Raw genomic sequence first — 18,395 nt, forward strand, 5'->3', positions numbered from 1 at the left:
CCCACCCCTTACACACACACACAGCAGGAGAGACTGGGTCCACTGGGGCCTCTGGACTCCTCTTTCTGTCACTAGAATGCCTCCTGGGGCTGAGAGCACTAGGGATCAATCCTATTAATAATAAGTCTCATGTATTATTGAGATGTGTCAGGCACTGAGCTAGTCAATGCCTGGGGGTCTCAAGCCCTCTTGCCAACAAGGCATGCCAACTAAGCTTTTAGCCCCATTTTGCAGACAAGGAACCCAAAGCTCCATGAGTTTAAGGGACGTGCCCAAGGCTACACTACTCGTTTGTAGAGGACCTTTGATTCAAATTCAGGTGGATCTGGTTCCAAAGCCAGTGCCTTCCATACATGGACCCAGCATCCACATACGCCCATCAGCTCACCACATACCCAGGGCCAATGCTGGCAGAACAGTGGTATAATACTTGGTTCCTTTTGCCAACACATTTCTCCACTGCCTGAAAGCTTCTCCAGTTAATTCTCAAAGCATGAAGACACCAGTTGAAAGTAAATCACGTCCTAGGCAGGGTGGGTTAAACCATTATTGCCCACTAATACTTTGCGAATGTTTGTCAGATGAGGGAACAGACTAAGGTGCACTTGAGAAGGGGTAAACAAAGCACCAGAGAGGCATCTCTCCAGGGAGGGCAGCTGAGGCATGGCCAGGGGAGCCACAGATGGGCCAGCCCGGTGGCCCTGCCCTCTCAGGAGCTCACACTGTAGCCAGGGGGATGTTGCCCTGCAAATGGCTTCAGTGAAAATGTGAGTCAGGCCGAGTCTCCTTCACAGGCTCTTCCTCCCTCCCCTCCTCTTGACCATGACCCCCTTCATGCTATCAGTCTACCCCCATGGCTTGAACTGCTCCACATCTACCTCCAGCCCCTAACTTTCCCCCCTCCCTCAAGGACCCACAGCTCACAAGCCCCACAAACTCACCTTTGTCCTAGGGCCACCCTCCCCACATCGCCGACCAGGGTCCTCTCCTGTTACCTCTCTCAGTCACTGGCACCACTGTCTGCCAGGTCCCCCAGCAAGGAACCTGGAAGTGACTCTGGAATTTTTCCTCACCGCATGCATTCCATTGCCATAAATGTGGTCAATTCTTCCTTAAATGCTCTCATGTCCATTCCCTCATCCCTGTTCTCATGGCTCCTCACATGACCTGGCCCCTTTCTACCCCTTCTCTCACCTGGAATTGTTCAACACCATTCTCTGAGGAAGTAACATTTTAGTGAGTCTGGAATGATAAGGAGCAACCTATGGGCCATCTGGGAGGGGATGGCAGGCAGAGAAAAGAGCAGGTGCAGAGGCCCCAAGTTGAGGAAGGAGTTTGGGAATGAGCTCAGGCATTCCAGGAACTCCAAGGAAGCCAAGATGTATAGCACACAGACCTTAACCATGACTTATAGGAAACTCCCATGTTTCATCCAAAGCCTTGGGTGTCAGTGGATCAGGACATGGGGAGGGAGGCTGATATGGGGTGAGTTGTGTCCCTGAGAAAGATATGTGGTAGTCCAAACCCACCGTCCATGTGAAGGTGACCGTCCTGGGAAATAGGGTCTTTGTAGGTGTAATTAAGATGTAAGTTAATGAGGTCATACTGGAGAAGGGTGTGCCCTTAATTCAATAGCAGGGCATCCGTGCAGGAGAAGAGATGCAGACACACACAGGGGGAGAGGGGCCAGGCAAAGGCGGAGGCAGAGCTGGGAGCTGTGTTACCACAGCCAAGGAAAGCCAAGGATTGCTGGTGACAAGGACTCTGTCCTTGACTGAACTTCAAGTGGGCTCCTCTGAGCGCTCTTTTTGACTCAGCCTTGACTTCAGCCTATTTAACCCAGTTTTAGCAAAGAATCCCGTTCAGCCTGTTTGGCAAGAATCCCCCTACTCTGAATATCGAATTAAGTTCCTTTTAGTACATTTCTATCCACTGACCTTTTTGCTTTATTGGCTCTACATGGGCTATAAATCCCTAACTCTCTTGGTTGTATTCAGAGCTGAGTTCAATCTCTCTCCTCTACTGTAGTAGCCTTGGATAAAGTCTTCCTTGCCATTTTTAACAAGCATCCAGTGCAATTTTTTTAAAACACCAGCCAGCATCAGAAGCTAGGAAGGAGTAAGGAGGGATTCTACCCAGAGCCCTCAGAAGGAGCATGGCCTCTCTGAAACCTTGAGTTCAGACTTACAGCCTCTGAAACTGAGAGGATAAATGTCTCTTGCTTTAAGCTGCCTAGTTTGTGGTACTTTATATGGCAGCCCCAAGACAGAAGCGCAGTCATTCAACCCACACCTAAGGCATACCTTCTGGGAGTAGCTGAGAGCCTTCTCCATCTCAGACATGATGGCGTTGATGTCATCACTTTCGTAAATACCTAGACACAAAGCACATTGTGAGCATGGAGAAGGCATGTAGATCCTGGCAAGCATCCATATCTGTACACACCAGGGCTGTGTGGAGGTGACTGGAGCTGACCAGCCCCCACCCCTACGCCATCCAGCGGTGAAGGGGATGGGCATGTACTGTGAGGCTCCCAGCAGGGGGGCTGGCCCTAGGACTCAGCACCCTGCACCCAGCCAACTGCTCTCACCCAGACGAAGGAAGGGTTAGGAGCGAGGGTCCTGCTATTCCAGTGAATAAAAAGACCCATCTTGGTATTATTTAAAGTATCTAGTGTCTGTAGTGAATGTTGGTGACTTATTTGAGATGGACTGGAGTGTAATGACTAAGAAGACAGCCTCTGAAGTTGGCCTGCTGGGGTTCAACTCCTGGTCCCACCACTTATTACTTGTGTGCTTTTGGGCTCTGTGTCTCAGCTTTCCCATCTGTAAAATGGGGATAAGAGTAACCCACTCCATAGGGTTATTGTGAGGAATGAATAATAATATATGTAACAGGCTTGGAACCATATCTGGCATATAATAACTGTTCTAGAGTGTGTGCTATTATTAGTAATAATCACCAGGGATAACTTAAATGTTAATGTCCAGCACTTTTCATGGGAAGAGCTGGGTAACAGGGCCCCAGAGTTCCAGCCCCAGCTATGCCACTAACTTTGTAACCACAGGTAACTCACATCCCTGGGAGTCATTTCTTCATTTGTAAATCAGAGAGGGTGGAATGTACTAGTGCATCCCAAACCTCAATCACTGCTGTATCCCCATCCATTTCCCCTTATCTGCATGCCACCTAAACCATTATCTCCTTTATATATTTTGTCAATTCACTTTTGTTTACTTAAAAGCATATATGTGTGTGTGTGTGTGTGTCTATATATATATATTACTGACATATGTTAGTTTCATGTATACAACATAATGACTGGATATTTGCGTATACTGTGAAATGATCACTATAATGTCTATCTAACATACTTTAAAAGTATATTTTTAAAAAGAAAACTTAAAAAAATAAAGAAGAAAACTTAAGAGCGCCTGGGAGGCTCAGTTGGCTAAGCATGGACTCTTGCTCTCAGCTCAGGTCTTGATCTCAGGGTCATGAGTTCAAGCCCTGCATTGGGCTCCACGCTGGGCATGAGCCTGCTTTGAAAAAAAAAGTACATAAATAAAACATTTTTTTTTTTAAAGATTTTATTTATTTAATTGACAGAGAGAGAGACAGAGAGAGAGGGAACACAAGCAGGGGGAGTGGGAGAGGGAGAAGCAGGCTTCCTGCCGAGCAGGGAGCCCGATGCGGGGCTCGATCCCAGGACTCCAGGATCATGACCTGAGCCGAAGGCAGTCGCTTAACCAACTGAGCCACCCAGGCGCCCCCATAAATAAAACATTTTAAAAAATAATAAATAGGGGCACCTGGGTGGCTCAGTCGGTTAAGTGGCTGCCTTCGGCTGAGGTCATGATCCTGAGGTCCTGGGATCGAGCTCCATGTCCAGCTCCCTGCTCAGCAGAGAGCCTGCTTCTCCCTGTCCCTCTGCCTGCTACTCTGCCTACTTGTGCTCTCTCTCTCTCTCTCTGTCAAATAAATAAATAAAATCTTTAAAAATAATAATAAATTTTAAAAAGAAAAAAATTGATGTCAATTCTGACAGCAGAAAGTTAGCACCTTTTTTTAAAAAAACTTTTATTTATTTTTAATAGGCTCTAGGTCCAATGTGGGGCTTGAACTCATGACCCTCCTGACTGAGCTAGCCAGGCCCCCCAGAAAGTTAGCCTTTTTAAAAACGATTTATTTATTTGGGGGGGCAATGGGGGAGGAGCAGAGGGAGAGAGAGAACCTCTCTGCAGTGCTCAGTCTCACAACCCCAAGATTATGACCCTGAGATCATGACCCCGAGATCATGACCCAAGCTGAAACCAAGAGTCGGTCGCATAACTGACTGAGCCACCCAGGTGCCCTGAAGTTAGCACTTTTTTTTTTAAAAGATTTTATTTATTTATTTGACAGAGAGAGACACAGCGAGAGAGGGAACACAAGCAGGGGGAGTGGAAGAGGGAGAAGCAGGCTTCCCGCTGAGCAGGGAGCCCGATGCGGGGCTCAATCCCAGGACCCTGGGATCATGACCTGAGCCAAAGGCAGACACCTAATGACTGAGCCACCCAGGTGCCCCTAAAGTTAGCACTTTTTTTTTTAAGGAATTTATTTTATTTTATTTATTTTTATTTTTTATTTATTTTTTTAAGATTTTATTTATTTGACAGAGAGACACAGCGAAAGAGGGAACACAAGCAGGGGGAGTGGGAGAGAGAGAAGCAGGCTTCCCGCGGAGCAGGGAGCCTGATGCGGGGCTTGATCCCAGGACCCTGAGATCATGACCTAAGCCGAAGGCAGACGCCGAATGACTGAGCCACCCAGGTACCCCTAAAGTTAGCACTTTTTAATGAAATGTTAAAATAAGCAAATAACTACTTAGGGGAGGGGGAAAAAAAACCCTTTTCCTCTATTCTCTTAGATTTCTCCAGCTGGGAGAATAAAACTGACAAAGACAGATTAAAAAGAGAAAAACAGAATTTCTTAACATGGCAGCATGCACACAGGCAGGAGAAACTCAGTAACTCAGAGGGTGTGATTGGAAGTTGGGGCCTATATGGCACCTTAACCAAGGACCACTCAGGGTGCCTGGGTGGCTCAGTGGGTTAGGCATCTGCTTTCAGCTCAGGTCATGATCCCAGAGTCCTGGGATCGAGTCCCGTGTAGGACTCCCTGCTCAGTGGGGGGTCTGCTTCTCCCCTTACCCTTCCCCCCTACTCGAGCTCTTTCTCTCTCTCTCAAATAAATAAAATCTTAAAAAAAAAAACAAAAACAAACTAAGGACAGCTCCTTTGTAGGGAAGTGACAAGACAAAGGGAAGGGGGTTAGGTTCTTAGGGGTGGCTACTTGTTTTAGTAAGGTTTGTTGTCTCCAGTGCTTCTTTTCCTGGCATGGGAGAGGGAGACACCTAACATGGACATTTATGTCCTGCTTTTAGGCAAATGGGGGTGCAGAGAACTCCTTCACTGTTTCTCAGTTGTCTTCAGCTCAAACTAATCCTTATGCCACAGTGGTATATTTTGGGGTGGCATGTTCTGATCCCCTACAACTATCGCAACAAAAGAAATTGTTGCTCCATGTTCCACGTTCACCTGTCTTGCCAACCTCCTGTTATAAACATATCACCTTTTGGGAAATGTTAAATCAAGAGACCCGTAAGCCCCTTCCAGCTGTGACATTCTGAAATATTTTTAAGTCAGGGCACCTGCCTGGCTCAGTCAAGAGAGCGTGCAACCCTTGATCTCAGGGTTGTGAGTTCAATCCCCACATTGGGCATGGAGCTTACTTAAAAAATAAATAAATACAATATTTTAAAGTAGGCTTACTTTTTCTTTTTTACTTTAAAAGTAAAAAAGCCCTGAGATCAGGACCTGAGCCGACACCAAGAGTCAGATGTTTAACTGACTGTGCCACCCAGGCGCCCCCCATTTGAACCATGTTTGAAGTGTGCAATTCAGTGGCATTAAGTATGTTCACGTCATTGTGTGGCCCTGACCACCATCCATCTCCAGAATAGGGATGCTGGAGATTTCCGAATGGGATTTTCACATGCCCTTTTCCTGGAACACATCTATGGCACAACACACTATGTTGGTACTGAGACAACTTTCTGGAAGGAAGGAGGTGGAGGGGACTGCCAACCCTCACGCACCTGTGTCTCCGAACCAGTGGAAGCGCCCAGAAGTAGCCTGGGTGACCTCCCGGTAGGCGGCACTCGTGTCAGTGCGGCTGGCATAGTGGGCAGGGGGCGTGATGTCCATCGGAGGCTCACCCACATAGAAGAGGCACACGTTCAGCCGGAGGTCGCAGCCCCCACAGGCCTCGGCCATGTAGGCGCTGAGCATGGGCTGTTGGGGGAGAGAGGGCAGGAGGGCCCCACGGCTGAGGGCTCTTGGAGGGACTGGTCTCAGGTTCACTGAGCCTAATCCTCTTTCCCCAGGGCCTGCTGGGTGGCAGGTCTAATATGTGGCACCGAGGATAGAAAGATGACTGAGCTTGGGCCACAGTTTCTCTGTCTTAACAGGGCATGGCTGGGGAGTGGACCTGAGAGCCTGCTCATGCTGAGTGTGGTCAGGGGACCAGAAGCATGGACATCTCCTGGGAGCTTGCTGGGAAGGCAGACTCTCAGGTCCCAGGCCAGGCCTTCAGAAACAGGATCTGCATTTTAACATCCCCAGGTAACTCTTCTGCACATTGAAGTCTAGTTTGGAGGGACGCCTGGGTGGCTCAGTCGGTTAAGCATCTGCCTTCGGCCCCGGGTCATGATCCCAGGGTCCTGGGATCGAGCCCTGCGTCGGGCTCCCTGCTCCTCGGGAAGTCTGCTTCTCCCTCTCCCACTCCCCCTACTTGTGTTCCCTCTCTCGCTGTGTCTTTCTGTCTGTCAAATAAATAAATAAAATCTTAAAAACAAATAAAGTCTAGTTTGAAAAATCAGGCTGGAGAAACCCACTGCTAAGGCATCCACCTGGTGGAAGATTTAGGGTCGCAAAGGACGCCCAGAACAAGGCCGACCCACCATGTCCTGGTCGGGGATGCCCCCCGTGAAGAGGTAGATGCCCTGAGACTGGTGTTTGTCTTTGTCCTTGAAGTCCACTTCCACTGCCTTCCGCAGGGCGCTGAGGACGTTTCTGCTTCCCTGACACCGCAGAGTCAGGGCCCACCTGGGAGGTGAAGAGGGCCAGCTGAGGGAGGCGCTGGGGGTGGGGTGGAGGGAGGGCGGAGATTCTGGTGGAGAGGGGAACAGAGCAAACGGTACCACAGAGGCTGCCCTCAGACACAGCAGGCACAGTCTCAGACCGTCACCTACCGCCAGGCGCTTTGTAGGTTTTCATGGCTCACGGCAACCATCTCGGGCCTCCAGCTTTCAATTGTGCTTCCAAACCTTGGGAGGGAAGGTAAGGGGGCATGTTCTTAAGCAAGAGACATAGCCACACTATACCCCAGGTCTTTGCGCTCCCCAGGCTTTTAGGGGGGCAAAATTCTGATTACACCCCAAAAGGTTAGGATGTCACTGGCCTGGGCCATCCACAAGATTTCCTTGCTAGTCATGACGTGTCACAGTACATCTGCAGTGTGAGCAGAGCTGGGGGTCTCAAGACTCAGAGCCAGGACCAGCTCTGGCCAGACTTCTTTTCTGACTTCCCCGCCCCCCAAAGGAGGGAATCATTGTCCCATTTTAAATTCCCCTAGAACTGATTCAGCCCCACAACTGACTTTTTTCACTCTGTCTGTACTATAGTTTTGTTTTTTTTAGATTTTATTTATTTATTTGAGAGAGAGAGCAAGAGAGCACGAGTCGGTGGGGGCAGGGGGTGTAGGGAGAGGGAGAAGCAGATTTCCCGCCGAGCAGGGAGCCCGATGCGGGGCTCGATCCTAGGACCCTGAGATCTTGACCTGAGCCGAAGGCAGACGCTTAACGACTGAGCCACCCAGGTGTCCCTATAGTTTTTAATTAAAAAAACATGCATCATCTCGTTTTCCCATGAGACAGAATTTAAATCCTTGAGAAGAGGACTGCTCCTCTTTGTCAAGGAAAAGGTGTCCTGTCTCTGGCTCTAGATGAACTCTTCCACCTGGCCTTCTGAGACTCTGCCCACGGATACCTCCCTCCCCCAACACATCCCCTACTTCTCTCTATTCCCTTCTGCCCCACTGTCTCTGCACATGTTTAAGCCTGTCCATTCTTAAAAAGAACTTCCTCTTTCTTCCAGGGTCAACTCCTTTAGCCACTTCTCTTTCCCGCGTACGGACCAGCTCCCTGGAAAAACAATGTCCCACCACCTCCTCAGCTTCTCCTTACTCCGAAACCCACTGCAGTCCAGCTTCTGGTAGGTTCTCTGGCAAATATTAACAATAACCTCCTTCCCCTCTCATGAAAATATCTATTGTAGTTGGATACTAAATCCTCTATTACAGTTTGATAAAAAATTCTAACAACATCCAGAGAGTAAAAACTCCTCCAATTTTATTCCCCAGAAAAAGTTCTGTTAACTTTATATTCTTTTGGATTAAAAAAATAAAAAGCATAGGGGTGCCTGGGCAGTTGGTAGAGCATGCGACTTTTTTTTTTTTTTTAGAGACAGAGAGGGGCCCTTGGGTGGCTCAGATGCTTAAGTGTTTCCCTTCAGCTCAAGTCATGATCTCAGGGTCCTGGAATCGAGCCCCAAGTCAGGCTCCCTGCTCAGCGTGCTCTCTCTCTCTCTCTCTCAAATGAATAAATAAAATCTTAAAAAAAAGAGAGAGAGAGAGAGAAAGAGACAGGGAAAGAGCGGAGGTGGGGGGCAGAGGGAGAAGGAGAGAGAGAATCCTAAGCAGGATCCACACCCAGTGTGGAGCCCGATGTGGGGCTCGATCTCACAACCCTGAGATCATGATCTGAGCCAAAATCAAGAGTCAGACATTTAACCAACTGAGCCACCCAGGTGCCCCAGGGTAGGTGACTCTTGATCTCAGGATTGTGAGTTCGAGCCCCATGTTGGGTGTAAAGATTACTTAAAAAGAAATAAAATCTTTAAAAAATAATAAATAAAAAAAGCATAAAACTTGTCAAATCACTAAGTTGTACACCTGAAACTAAGTAACATGGTGTCAACTATACTAAAAAAACACATAGATATATACATATTTACAGAAATGGAATTTTACAGTATATATTCTTTGTAACCTGCTTGTTTCCTTTCATTGGGATTTACAGAGGACATTTTTCTAAATGTGCACATGTAAATCTCCCTCATTCTTTTGAATGGTTGCACTATCATGATTGTTTTACCCATTTTGCCAATGGTCATGCAGTTTTTTCTAGGTTTATCTGCTATTAGAACTGCATTGAACAACCCTGCATGGTATCTCTGCACACTGATCCTTGTATTTCCTTCAGATAAAATAAAAAGGTTTAGCAGCGCTTGGTGGCTCAGTTGGTTAAGCGTCTGCCTTCGGCTTGGGTCATGATCTCGGGCTCCTGGGATCGAGCCCCACAGTGGACTCCTTGCTCTGCGGGAGGCCTGCTTCTCCCTCTCCCTCTGCCTGCTGCTCCCCCTGCTTGTGCTCTGTCAAATAAATAAATAAAATCTTTAAAAAAAAGTATTAATTGAAGGAATGAAGAATATACACTTAAAAATTTAATACAGGGGCTATGCCAAATTACACTTCTGTGGACAGTTTCCAAGAGTGCCCTTTCCATCACATCATCACCAGCACTGTGCATTGTTTTTTTGACTCTTTTAAAAGATTTTATTTATGGGCGCCTGGGTGGCTCAGTTGGTTAAGCGACTGACTTTGGCTCAGGTCATGATCCTGGAGTCCTGGGATCGAGTCCCGCATCAGGCTCCCTGCTCAGCAGGGAGTCTGCTTCTCCCTCTGACCCTCCCCCCCTCATGTGCTCTCTCTCTCTCTCTCATTCTCTCTCTCAAATAAATAAAATCTCTAAGAAAAAATAAAAATAAAAGATATTTATTTATTTGTGAGAGAGAGAGAAAGAGAGAGAGAGGAGCCTGGGATCATGACCTGAGCCGAAGGCAGTTGCTTAACCAAATGAGCCACCCAGGCGTCCCTGAATCTTTTAAATATTTGGTTGCCAAACTGAATTACAAAAAAAAAAAAAAAAAATTGTATCTCATTGTTTTGTTATCAGTGAGCTCTACTGCCAAATTTAGTGGATTCCTTTATTCTTCCCCTTCCTGCTTTTTTTCTGCAGAATTAAACTCTGCTTCTTTCTGAGACGTGGCTTCTCAACAACAGCCTCTCCTCGTTTTCCTCATCCCTCTTTGGCTGCTCCTCTCTTGTGTTCCTTTGGGGGTTCCCTTCCTCTGCCCGCCTTCCAAACATGAGTGCCTCACCAGTTCTGCCTTCAGTGTCTTCGCTTCCCTTCACATCTCCACAGGTGCGTTTCATGCCCTTCTCAACCACTGACCAGAATGCCGATGGCTCGCAAACCTGTATTTCCTGACTAGAACTCCTCACCAGAGTCCTACAACTCTTGAATCTCCTCTTGAAAATCTTCAATTGTACAGGATTAAAACCATCTTCTACTTCCAAGATCTGCTCCATCTGGGACATCTTCTCTTCACCATTCTCACACCCTACAGCCAGATGGTAACTACGTGTTGTAGATTCTAACTCTCCAACACCTCTCACATGCACCTTTTTTTCCATCCCCATGGCCATGGCTCAAGCCTACTCCACTCTAGTGCAGACCACTGAGCAGTCCCAATGGCCTCCATCCCTCCAGGGTCACATCCCTTCAATGCCTCCTCCACACTGTGACATGAGTATTCAAGATCTGATCATGTTATTACCTTGCTTCAAATCTTCTGATGCCTAGATGTCCTATAGTATAAAATCTCCTGAGCACATCCTACATATATAAACCCTCCACCATCTGTTTGATTTTGTCATGCACAATCTCTCTTTCTCACCCTGTTTTCTCACCGACTGAACTCCCTCATGGTCCCCCAAAGTTCCAGAGTCTGTGTCCCATAGCTCCAACACCTCTATGCCCCCTGTTGCTTCCTTTACTTAAAATGCCTTTCTTCCCCACTGCCTCCATCATTCCCATGTGCTAGGTAAACACCTACTCATTTGGCAAGACCCAATGAAAGGATCATCTCCTCTGTGAAGATGTTTTCTTTTCTTTCTTCTTCTTTTTTTTAGATTTTATTTATTTATTTGAGAGAGAGAGAGAGCATGAGTGCGGGGGGGGAGGGGCAGAGGGGGAGAGACAGAGAGAGAGAGAATCTTAAGCAGGCTCTACGCCCGTGGAGCCTGATGCGGGGCTCGATCTCATGACCCTAAAATCATGACCTGAGCCAAAACCAAGAGTCAGATGCCTAACCAACTGAGCTACCCAGGTGCCCCTGTGAAGATTTTCTGACCTCCCTGTGCTCAGGCAGGATAGTCTGATCCTGCCTTCTGCCTATTTCTGCAGAAAGCAGTTAATAACACTTATTTATTAACATGCCTGTCTCCCTCTACTAGACCCTAACCTCCTTGAGGACAGGTATTGTATGTATTCACTTCCGTATCCCCAGTGCAGGGATTGGTACATGGCAGGCTTTCAGTAAAAGTTTGTTGAATGATTAATGGACGGGTAAATGAATGAAAACATTGCCTAAAATATTTCTCTAAGCATTTTATTTTCTGTAGAATGTATTAGAAAAAGATAAGGTTCTGGTACAGTATAATATATAATATTAACCGCTGACTTAATAGGTTTAGAATACTCCCTACTTGATACGAAGTGTTATAAACATGTATAGTCTGGGATGCATGGGTGGCACAATTGGTTGAGTGTCTGTCTCTTGGCTTCAGCTCAAGTCATGATCTTGGGGTCATGAGATCGAGCCCCATGTCAGGCTCTGTGTTCAGTGGGGAATCTGCTTGAGATTCTTTCTCCCTCTCCCTCTGTCCCTCCCCCCACTCATACTCTCTCTCTAAAATAAATAAATAAATCTTTTTTTTTAAAGATTTTTTTAATTTATTTTATTTGAGAGAGAGAGAATGAGAGAGAGAGAAAGCACATGAGATGAGGGGAGGGTCAGAGGGAGAAGCAGACTCCCTGCCGAGCAGGGAGCCCAATGCGGGACTCAATCCTGGGACTCCAGGATCATGACCTGAGCCGAAGGCAGTCGCCTACCAACTGAGCCACCCAGGTGCCCCTAAAATAAATAAATAAATCTTTTAAGTGGGTTCCTTTTCTCTCTCCCCTAATTAGGGGAAATGGTATGCAATTATAATAAATATATAAAACTATATATATATTTAAATTATAGGTAACTATATATAAGTTATATATAAAAATGGTACATAATATAAATATATGATGTATAGTTATATATAATTTAAATATATATAGTTATATATAATTTTAAAATATGTGTTCTATATACAATATTTATATTTTATTTTAAACATATATATCAAATTATTTATATATAAAATATATAATTTAAATATATATAATTTATATATTCTATAGTTACACATAACTTAAATATATATAGTTATATATATAAATCCATATAATTAGCATTTGGAATTGGAATCTTAAATGTTTGACACACTGGGGCATGCCCGGGGGCCCTTCTTTCTCTCTTTTGTGTTTATCAGCTCAGAACGCAAATGGGGCAATGGGCTGAGTTACTTTATCTTGGCTGATCGAGCAGTGTGTTTGGGGGCCACTTATCACCTTCGTCCCAGTGGGACTGTCCTGCAACCATTTAATTATTCAATACCCCAAACAAGATGATTTAAGTCAGATAAACTGATGGCCATCCTAGGATGCTGGGTGCTAGGTAAGATGTCATCTAGCTACCTGCCAAGAACCTCAGCCCAGCGATGGCATGGACCACAGGCGACCCCTGCCCCCAGCGCCCCCACTGGGAACTAGGAGCCTACGCGATGATGTTGAAGCAGTCCTTGTTGGACAATTGCTCCTCCAGCAGAAGCCGCAGGGAGTGCTGGATATGAATAATGTACATGGAATTGGTCACAGAGATATCCAGCAGTATAACCACCCTAAAAAGAAACACAAGCTTTAAGAAGAGAACCGAATCTCTCAGATAATGTTTATTTTGTTCCATTTTACTATTTAAAGTTTTTTCCAGGGGAGTTTTGCATGCCAAACTCATAGCTGGCCAAAATCTTCTCCAAGGTGTGAAGTCAGCAGGAGTGGGTTTACAATGGTAGACTAACGGGGTCATGGAAGCTTCTCTCCCAGGGGCTTCTACCATGGAGTAAAGTCACACGGTGGAGATGGTTTAAGGGGTGGGGGCTGCCTAGAATGATTTTCACACATTCCCCTGTTTTAAAGCACTAGCATTCACTATTATTAGAGGTTGGGGGCTCTGCAGGGGAAACAGAAACAAGGTAAGCAAATGAGATAGGGAATTAGGTGTATCTGGGCCTCTGGGGAAAGAAATGTATCTTTTGGGGGCGCCTGGGTGGCTCAGTTGTTAAGCGTCTGCCTTCGGCTCAGGTCATGGTCCCAGGGTCCTGGGATCAAGCCCCGCATTGGGCTCCCTGCTCCATGGGAGGCCTGCTTCTCCCTCTCCCACTCCCCCTGCTTGTGTTCCCTCTCTCACTGTGTCTCTCTCTGTCAAATAAATAAAATCTTAAAAAAAAAAAAAAAAGAAATGTATCTTTTGTTTCTTCTCTGTTTTAAGATCCCTAGTCCCATTTGGCCTTTTTTCACTACTTCAAATCAATTCCCAACTCCACCATCCACTCTAAATTTGAGACAGCAATTATGGTTCCATTATTTAATTATTTATTTTTATTTTTATTTTTTTTTAGTGTATATGCTGCCAAAGTGAGCACAAGACAGCAATTATGGATAGCAAAAGAAAATCCAGTGGATTTAGAGTCAGAAGATCTTGATTCAGGTCCCACCTCCTGTGTGACTTAGGCAAGTCACAAAACCTCTCTGATCCTTGGCCTATTTAACTATGAACTATTCATAATAAGACTCCTCACAGGGTCACTTTGAGAATTAAAGGGTGGAATAGTATGGTACTTTGTAAGTGGTAATGCATCCAATAAGCTGTGGATGGCAAGGATGCTGTAAACGCAAGAAGAAACAGTGTTTCTTCTTGCTCAGCATCCAGCACCTCCCCTCACAACAGCGTCCTGGAAAACTCCTCTGCCTCCGTCAGTCCACTTGAATTGAGTGGAACAGACCTGCCCCAAGGTTGAAGGGTGGGCATTTGATTTTCGGCAATTAGAATATCCTACCTCCCAGGCCACAGTGAATAGTTCCTGGACAGGTCCTGCCCCAAGCCCTGGGAGTGCTAACCTGATAGGAGATAAGTGGGGAGCTCAGGGGGCTATCCTGCTACCTAGGCCAAATGGGACCAGGGATCTTAAAACAGAGAGAAGAAACAAAAAGATCCATTTATTTCCCCAGAGGCTATCCCCTGGAAGGGAAAGTCTGCCTGAGGGAAGGACGTGGAGCTGAGAGATGGAGAAAGATTCTTGACGTGCACGAACCCCTGGATGGAGCCATGCCTGAAGACAGCTATCAAACCTATTTCAGAATTTTCACTTACCTTCAACCAGACCTCCCTGTTTTGTTTAAGCCAACTGGCACTTAGTTTCTGTTGCTTTTTAAGTGAAAGAATCCTGAGTAACACAATGATGACAGTACTGATATTGATGATGGTAGTGGCGACTTCTTCCTCTAGGGGTTCTGCTGAGTGATGGTTGATCCTTAGTCTAAGGGATGGTTTCTGATGCTACCAACAGGGAATTCATGAGTTGGAAAAGTGCTTAGGTCACACATGGGACTCACAAAGGACAAGAACACTACTTGAGGGAAGGTACCTTTTTTCACAGACGGTGCCCCAGATTCTTCGGCTGGCCAAGGAGAGCCACTCGATCCGTCTCTCGTACGTCCGCAGAGCTCTGCTGAGCTGTTTCTGCAAACCCATGGGCCACACAGAGTGAGCGACTGACCAAAGCATGGCCGATTAAGGGGCCTGTGGGGCAAGGCTGGCTTCTAGGGATGGGGCCATGGGTATCCAGGCAGTATAAACATTTCACTGAATCCTGGATGAGTCTGCCACAAGACCAGGAAGAGAAGAGTCCATATATTTCATTGACTGGAAGGGGAGAGGAAGCAGATCTTGCCCCAAAAGATTAGAGACTTTTGTTTGTTTGACAGGTCCCTGCCTGGGGAGCAGGTGGAGAAAGCTCCAGAGGTACCAGGAGGCAGAACACAGTCTGTTTATAAGAGGAAGTTTGGTCAATGTCTTGGTCTCTCCAAATTCCATGGCACCTTCCTCCTGTCCCCTCTTCCCAAACCCCATATGCTGACCAACTGGACCCATTACTAACCTGGTACTCACAGAGGAAGGGCAGGTCCACATGAACATTCTTCACTGTCCCATCATGCCATTCAAATTGGACCATTGCCCTCTGCACTCAGGTGTGGCCAGGAAGGGTGGCAGGTGAACAGAGCACATGCGGGGAAGGATTGTAAGTTTAATCTAGGCACTGGGCTCTCCAAATCAGATGTGTGAGAGGGAAATGGGCTTCGAGCACATCTGGGGTCGTGTTACGCGTCCCTGGTCATGGCAGCAGAGGGCCTTCAGGACAGTGGTCCCTGAGTGCACCATGCCTGACAGCAAGCCAGGCTTGCCTTCTGAGGAGGGTCTTCCAAACATCAGAGTCTTAATACAAGACATGGTTGGAGGTTTTGTATTAGCAGAGTCTGAGATCTTAAAACATACTGGGAACCAGGACAGGCCTTCATGGACACTTGGATAAATCTAATTTTTCATCCTCCACCAAGTTGTCATATCCACCCACCTAGTCACTCATCAATCTGAGGCTACAATTATCTATCCCTCCTCTCTTTGGTTCTTCCATCTTTCCACTGACCTTTCTCTTCACCTATTAATGCTCTCCTTCCATTTCTCCATACTTCCATCATTTTCTATTCTATTATGTCATTCATCCTTCCATTTTTTCCCCTTCATAGTTCCATATGTTTACATTTCCATCCTTCCTTCCACCCAGTCAGCTGTCTGGGAAACATTCATTGGCTGCTTGCTTGTACTAGATATTGGGGATACAGGGTTGGAGAAGAGAGTTTGTTTTTTTAAAGTCTCCTACTGGGCGCCTGGGTGGCTCAGTTGGTTAAGCGACTGCCTTCGGCTCAGGTCATGATCCTGGAGTCCCGGGATCGAGTCCCACATCGGGCTCCCTGCTCAGCGGGGAGTCTGCTTCTCCCTCTGACCCTCTTCCCTCTCGTGCTCTCTATCTCTCATTCTCTCTCAAATAAATAAATAAAATCTTTAAAAAAAAATAAAGTCTCCTACTGTGGTGGGGGTTTAGACACATAATAAGTACACACATTAACACATTATAGGAACTAGGGCAGAAGTCTGTACCAGGTATAGTGAGGACACAAGGAGAGCGAGTGTGTTCGGAGTGCATGGAGGAAAACCTTCAAGGAGGAGGCGACTTGCTCCCTTATCCCTGACTTGCTCCCTCTTGCCCCATCTTCCAGAGTTCAGGTTCAAATCTTTGCAAAACTGCAGTTAGAGTAGATGTGATGAGAGTTCTAGAAAGTTCTGGAAAGCCTGCATCTCACTCCAGGCCCTCAGACCCCGGCTCCTCGTGCTCTGACTTAGGACTCTCATTTCCTGGACATTTAAGAAGGGAAAGGTTAGGGGCGCCTGGGTGGCTCAGTCGTTAGGCATCTGCCTTCAGCTCAGGTCATGATCCCAGGGTTCTAGGATCGAGCCCTGCATTGGGCTCCCTGCTCAGCGGGAAGCCTGCTTCTCCCTCTCCCACTCCCCCTGCTTGTGTTCCCTCTCTCACCGTGTCTCTCCCTGTCAAATAAATAATCTTAAAAAATAAAATAAAAAAGGAAGGGAAAGGTCACAGAGGAACCCCCTGCAGAGGACTGGAAAGAACTCTGAATTTGAGTTACCTCATGGATAGTTGAAGATACTGTTTTCTGAAGAATAGGCACAAATTCCTTCACAGGAGAGAATGCATTGGGTGCCAGAACCTGATAAAGGCTTAGCTTTTTGGCTGTAAAAATAAATAGTGGGGTTTGAGATACAGCTCTTGAAGCCCCAGAGGGTTTATGCCTTTTCGTCAGTCACCTGAGTCCTGGGTTCTGCCCTCTTTGGGGACTTACCTTTTAGGCCATTGATCTTTAGCCATTCTGCAGAAGTCTTGTCCAAGTTTGGGAACTCAATTGTGAGGGGACCCTCATGCTTTGGGGGTTTAGGCAAGAGACCTGTGAGTGGCCCTTCTGCAATCTCTGTGGAAATCTAAATTAAATTTAAAAGGCTTCATTACAAAATCATATTTTAGAGCTGAGAAGCCCTTAGTCTCCCCAACCCACCCAGTTCCCCTAAGTGGAGCATCTGAAAACATTACCAGGTAAATTAAAGGCAGTTCTGCCTTCCCCGCCCACCATCCCCATCCCCTTCTTCGGAGATTGCTGGAATTTCCAGGGTAAGAAGGAGATGTCCCCAGCAACTTGCTTCCTCTTTGATTTGTCCATCCTCCTGGCCCCTTCCCCACCCTTACCATCAAGATCGTCACCTTGGGCTCCAAGATGGCAGGTGGCCCCTCCATGAGCTCCTAACACAAGGCTTCGAAGAAGTAAACAGTAACTCCTACACCAGATCATTTCAGGAGTCCTGGTCTAGTCCAGCCTCCCCTCACCCACATTTACAAACTGAAAGCCTGAGGTTCTGAGATGTTAAGTCCTAAGTCATGTATAAATAAGACACAGAACAATTCCCAAATTTTAGACATTTGAGCACTGCCTTCATGAATTTTCCTGTAACTGAATACCACTGTACTGTTATTTAGAATTTTTTAAAAGATTTTACCCTTTTGTTTTTAGAGATTTTATGTATTTATTTGAGAGAGAGAGAAAAAAAAAAGAATGGGGGGAGAAGCAGAAGGGAGAGGGAGAAGCAGACTCTGTGCTGAGCATGGAGTCCAGTGAAGGGCCCGATCCCATGACCCTGAGATCATGACCATGAAGCAAAATCAAGAGCCAGACGCTCAACTGACTGAGCTACCCAAGTTTCCCTAAAGATTTTACTTTTAAGTAGTCTCTACACCTAACATGGAGCTTGAACTCAAAACTCCCGAGATCAAGAGTTGCATGCTCCCCTGACTGAGCCAACCAGGCACAGCTAGAATTTTTTTTTAAATAAATCAAATAGGGGGGCATCTGGCTGGCTCAGTTGGTAGAGCATGTGACTCTTGATCTTGGAGTTGTGAGTTCAAGGCCCACACTGGGTGTAGAGATTACTTAAAAAAAAAATCTTTAGGGGTGCCTGGGTGGCTTAGTTAGTTAAGCATCCAGCTCTTGATTTTGGCTCAGATCATGATCTCAGGGTCATGAGATTAAGCCCCGTGTTGGGCTCCATGCTGGGTGT

The 18,395-nt window shown here is 46.4% G+C and overlaps 1 protein-coding gene across 1 annotated transcript in view; it reads right to left on the bottom strand.

The window, feature by feature from the left end:
- Positions 1 to 18,395, bottom strand: part of VWA3A (von Willebrand factor A domain containing 3A) — a 57,801-nt gene that overhangs the window by 14,364 nt on the left and 25,042 nt on the right. The window contains exons 14-22 of the mRNA XM_027613940.2: positions 17,132 to 17,267; positions 16,919 to 17,022; positions 15,316 to 15,396; positions 14,803 to 14,897; positions 12,880 to 12,999; positions 7,295 to 7,369; positions 7,004 to 7,148; positions 6,140 to 6,335; positions 2,304 to 2,374 (exon numbers count right to left, since the gene is read on the bottom strand). Coding sequence (XP_027469741.2) covers positions 2,304 to 2,374; positions 6,140 to 6,335; positions 7,004 to 7,148; positions 7,295 to 7,369; positions 12,880 to 12,999; positions 14,803 to 14,897; positions 15,316 to 15,396; positions 16,919 to 17,022; positions 17,132 to 17,267 — 1,023 coding nt within the window. The remainder of the gene's footprint in view (positions 1 to 2,303; positions 2,375 to 6,139; positions 6,336 to 7,003; positions 7,149 to 7,294; positions 7,370 to 12,879; positions 13,000 to 14,802; positions 14,898 to 15,315; positions 15,397 to 16,918; positions 17,023 to 17,131; positions 17,268 to 18,395) is intronic.

Source organism: Zalophus californianus, chromosome 10, assembly GCF_009762305.2.
Source record: "Zalophus californianus isolate mZalCal1 chromosome 10, mZalCal1.pri.v2, whole genome shotgun sequence".
Classification (NCBI taxonomy): Eukaryota; Metazoa; Chordata; class Mammalia; order Carnivora; family Otariidae; genus Zalophus; species Zalophus californianus.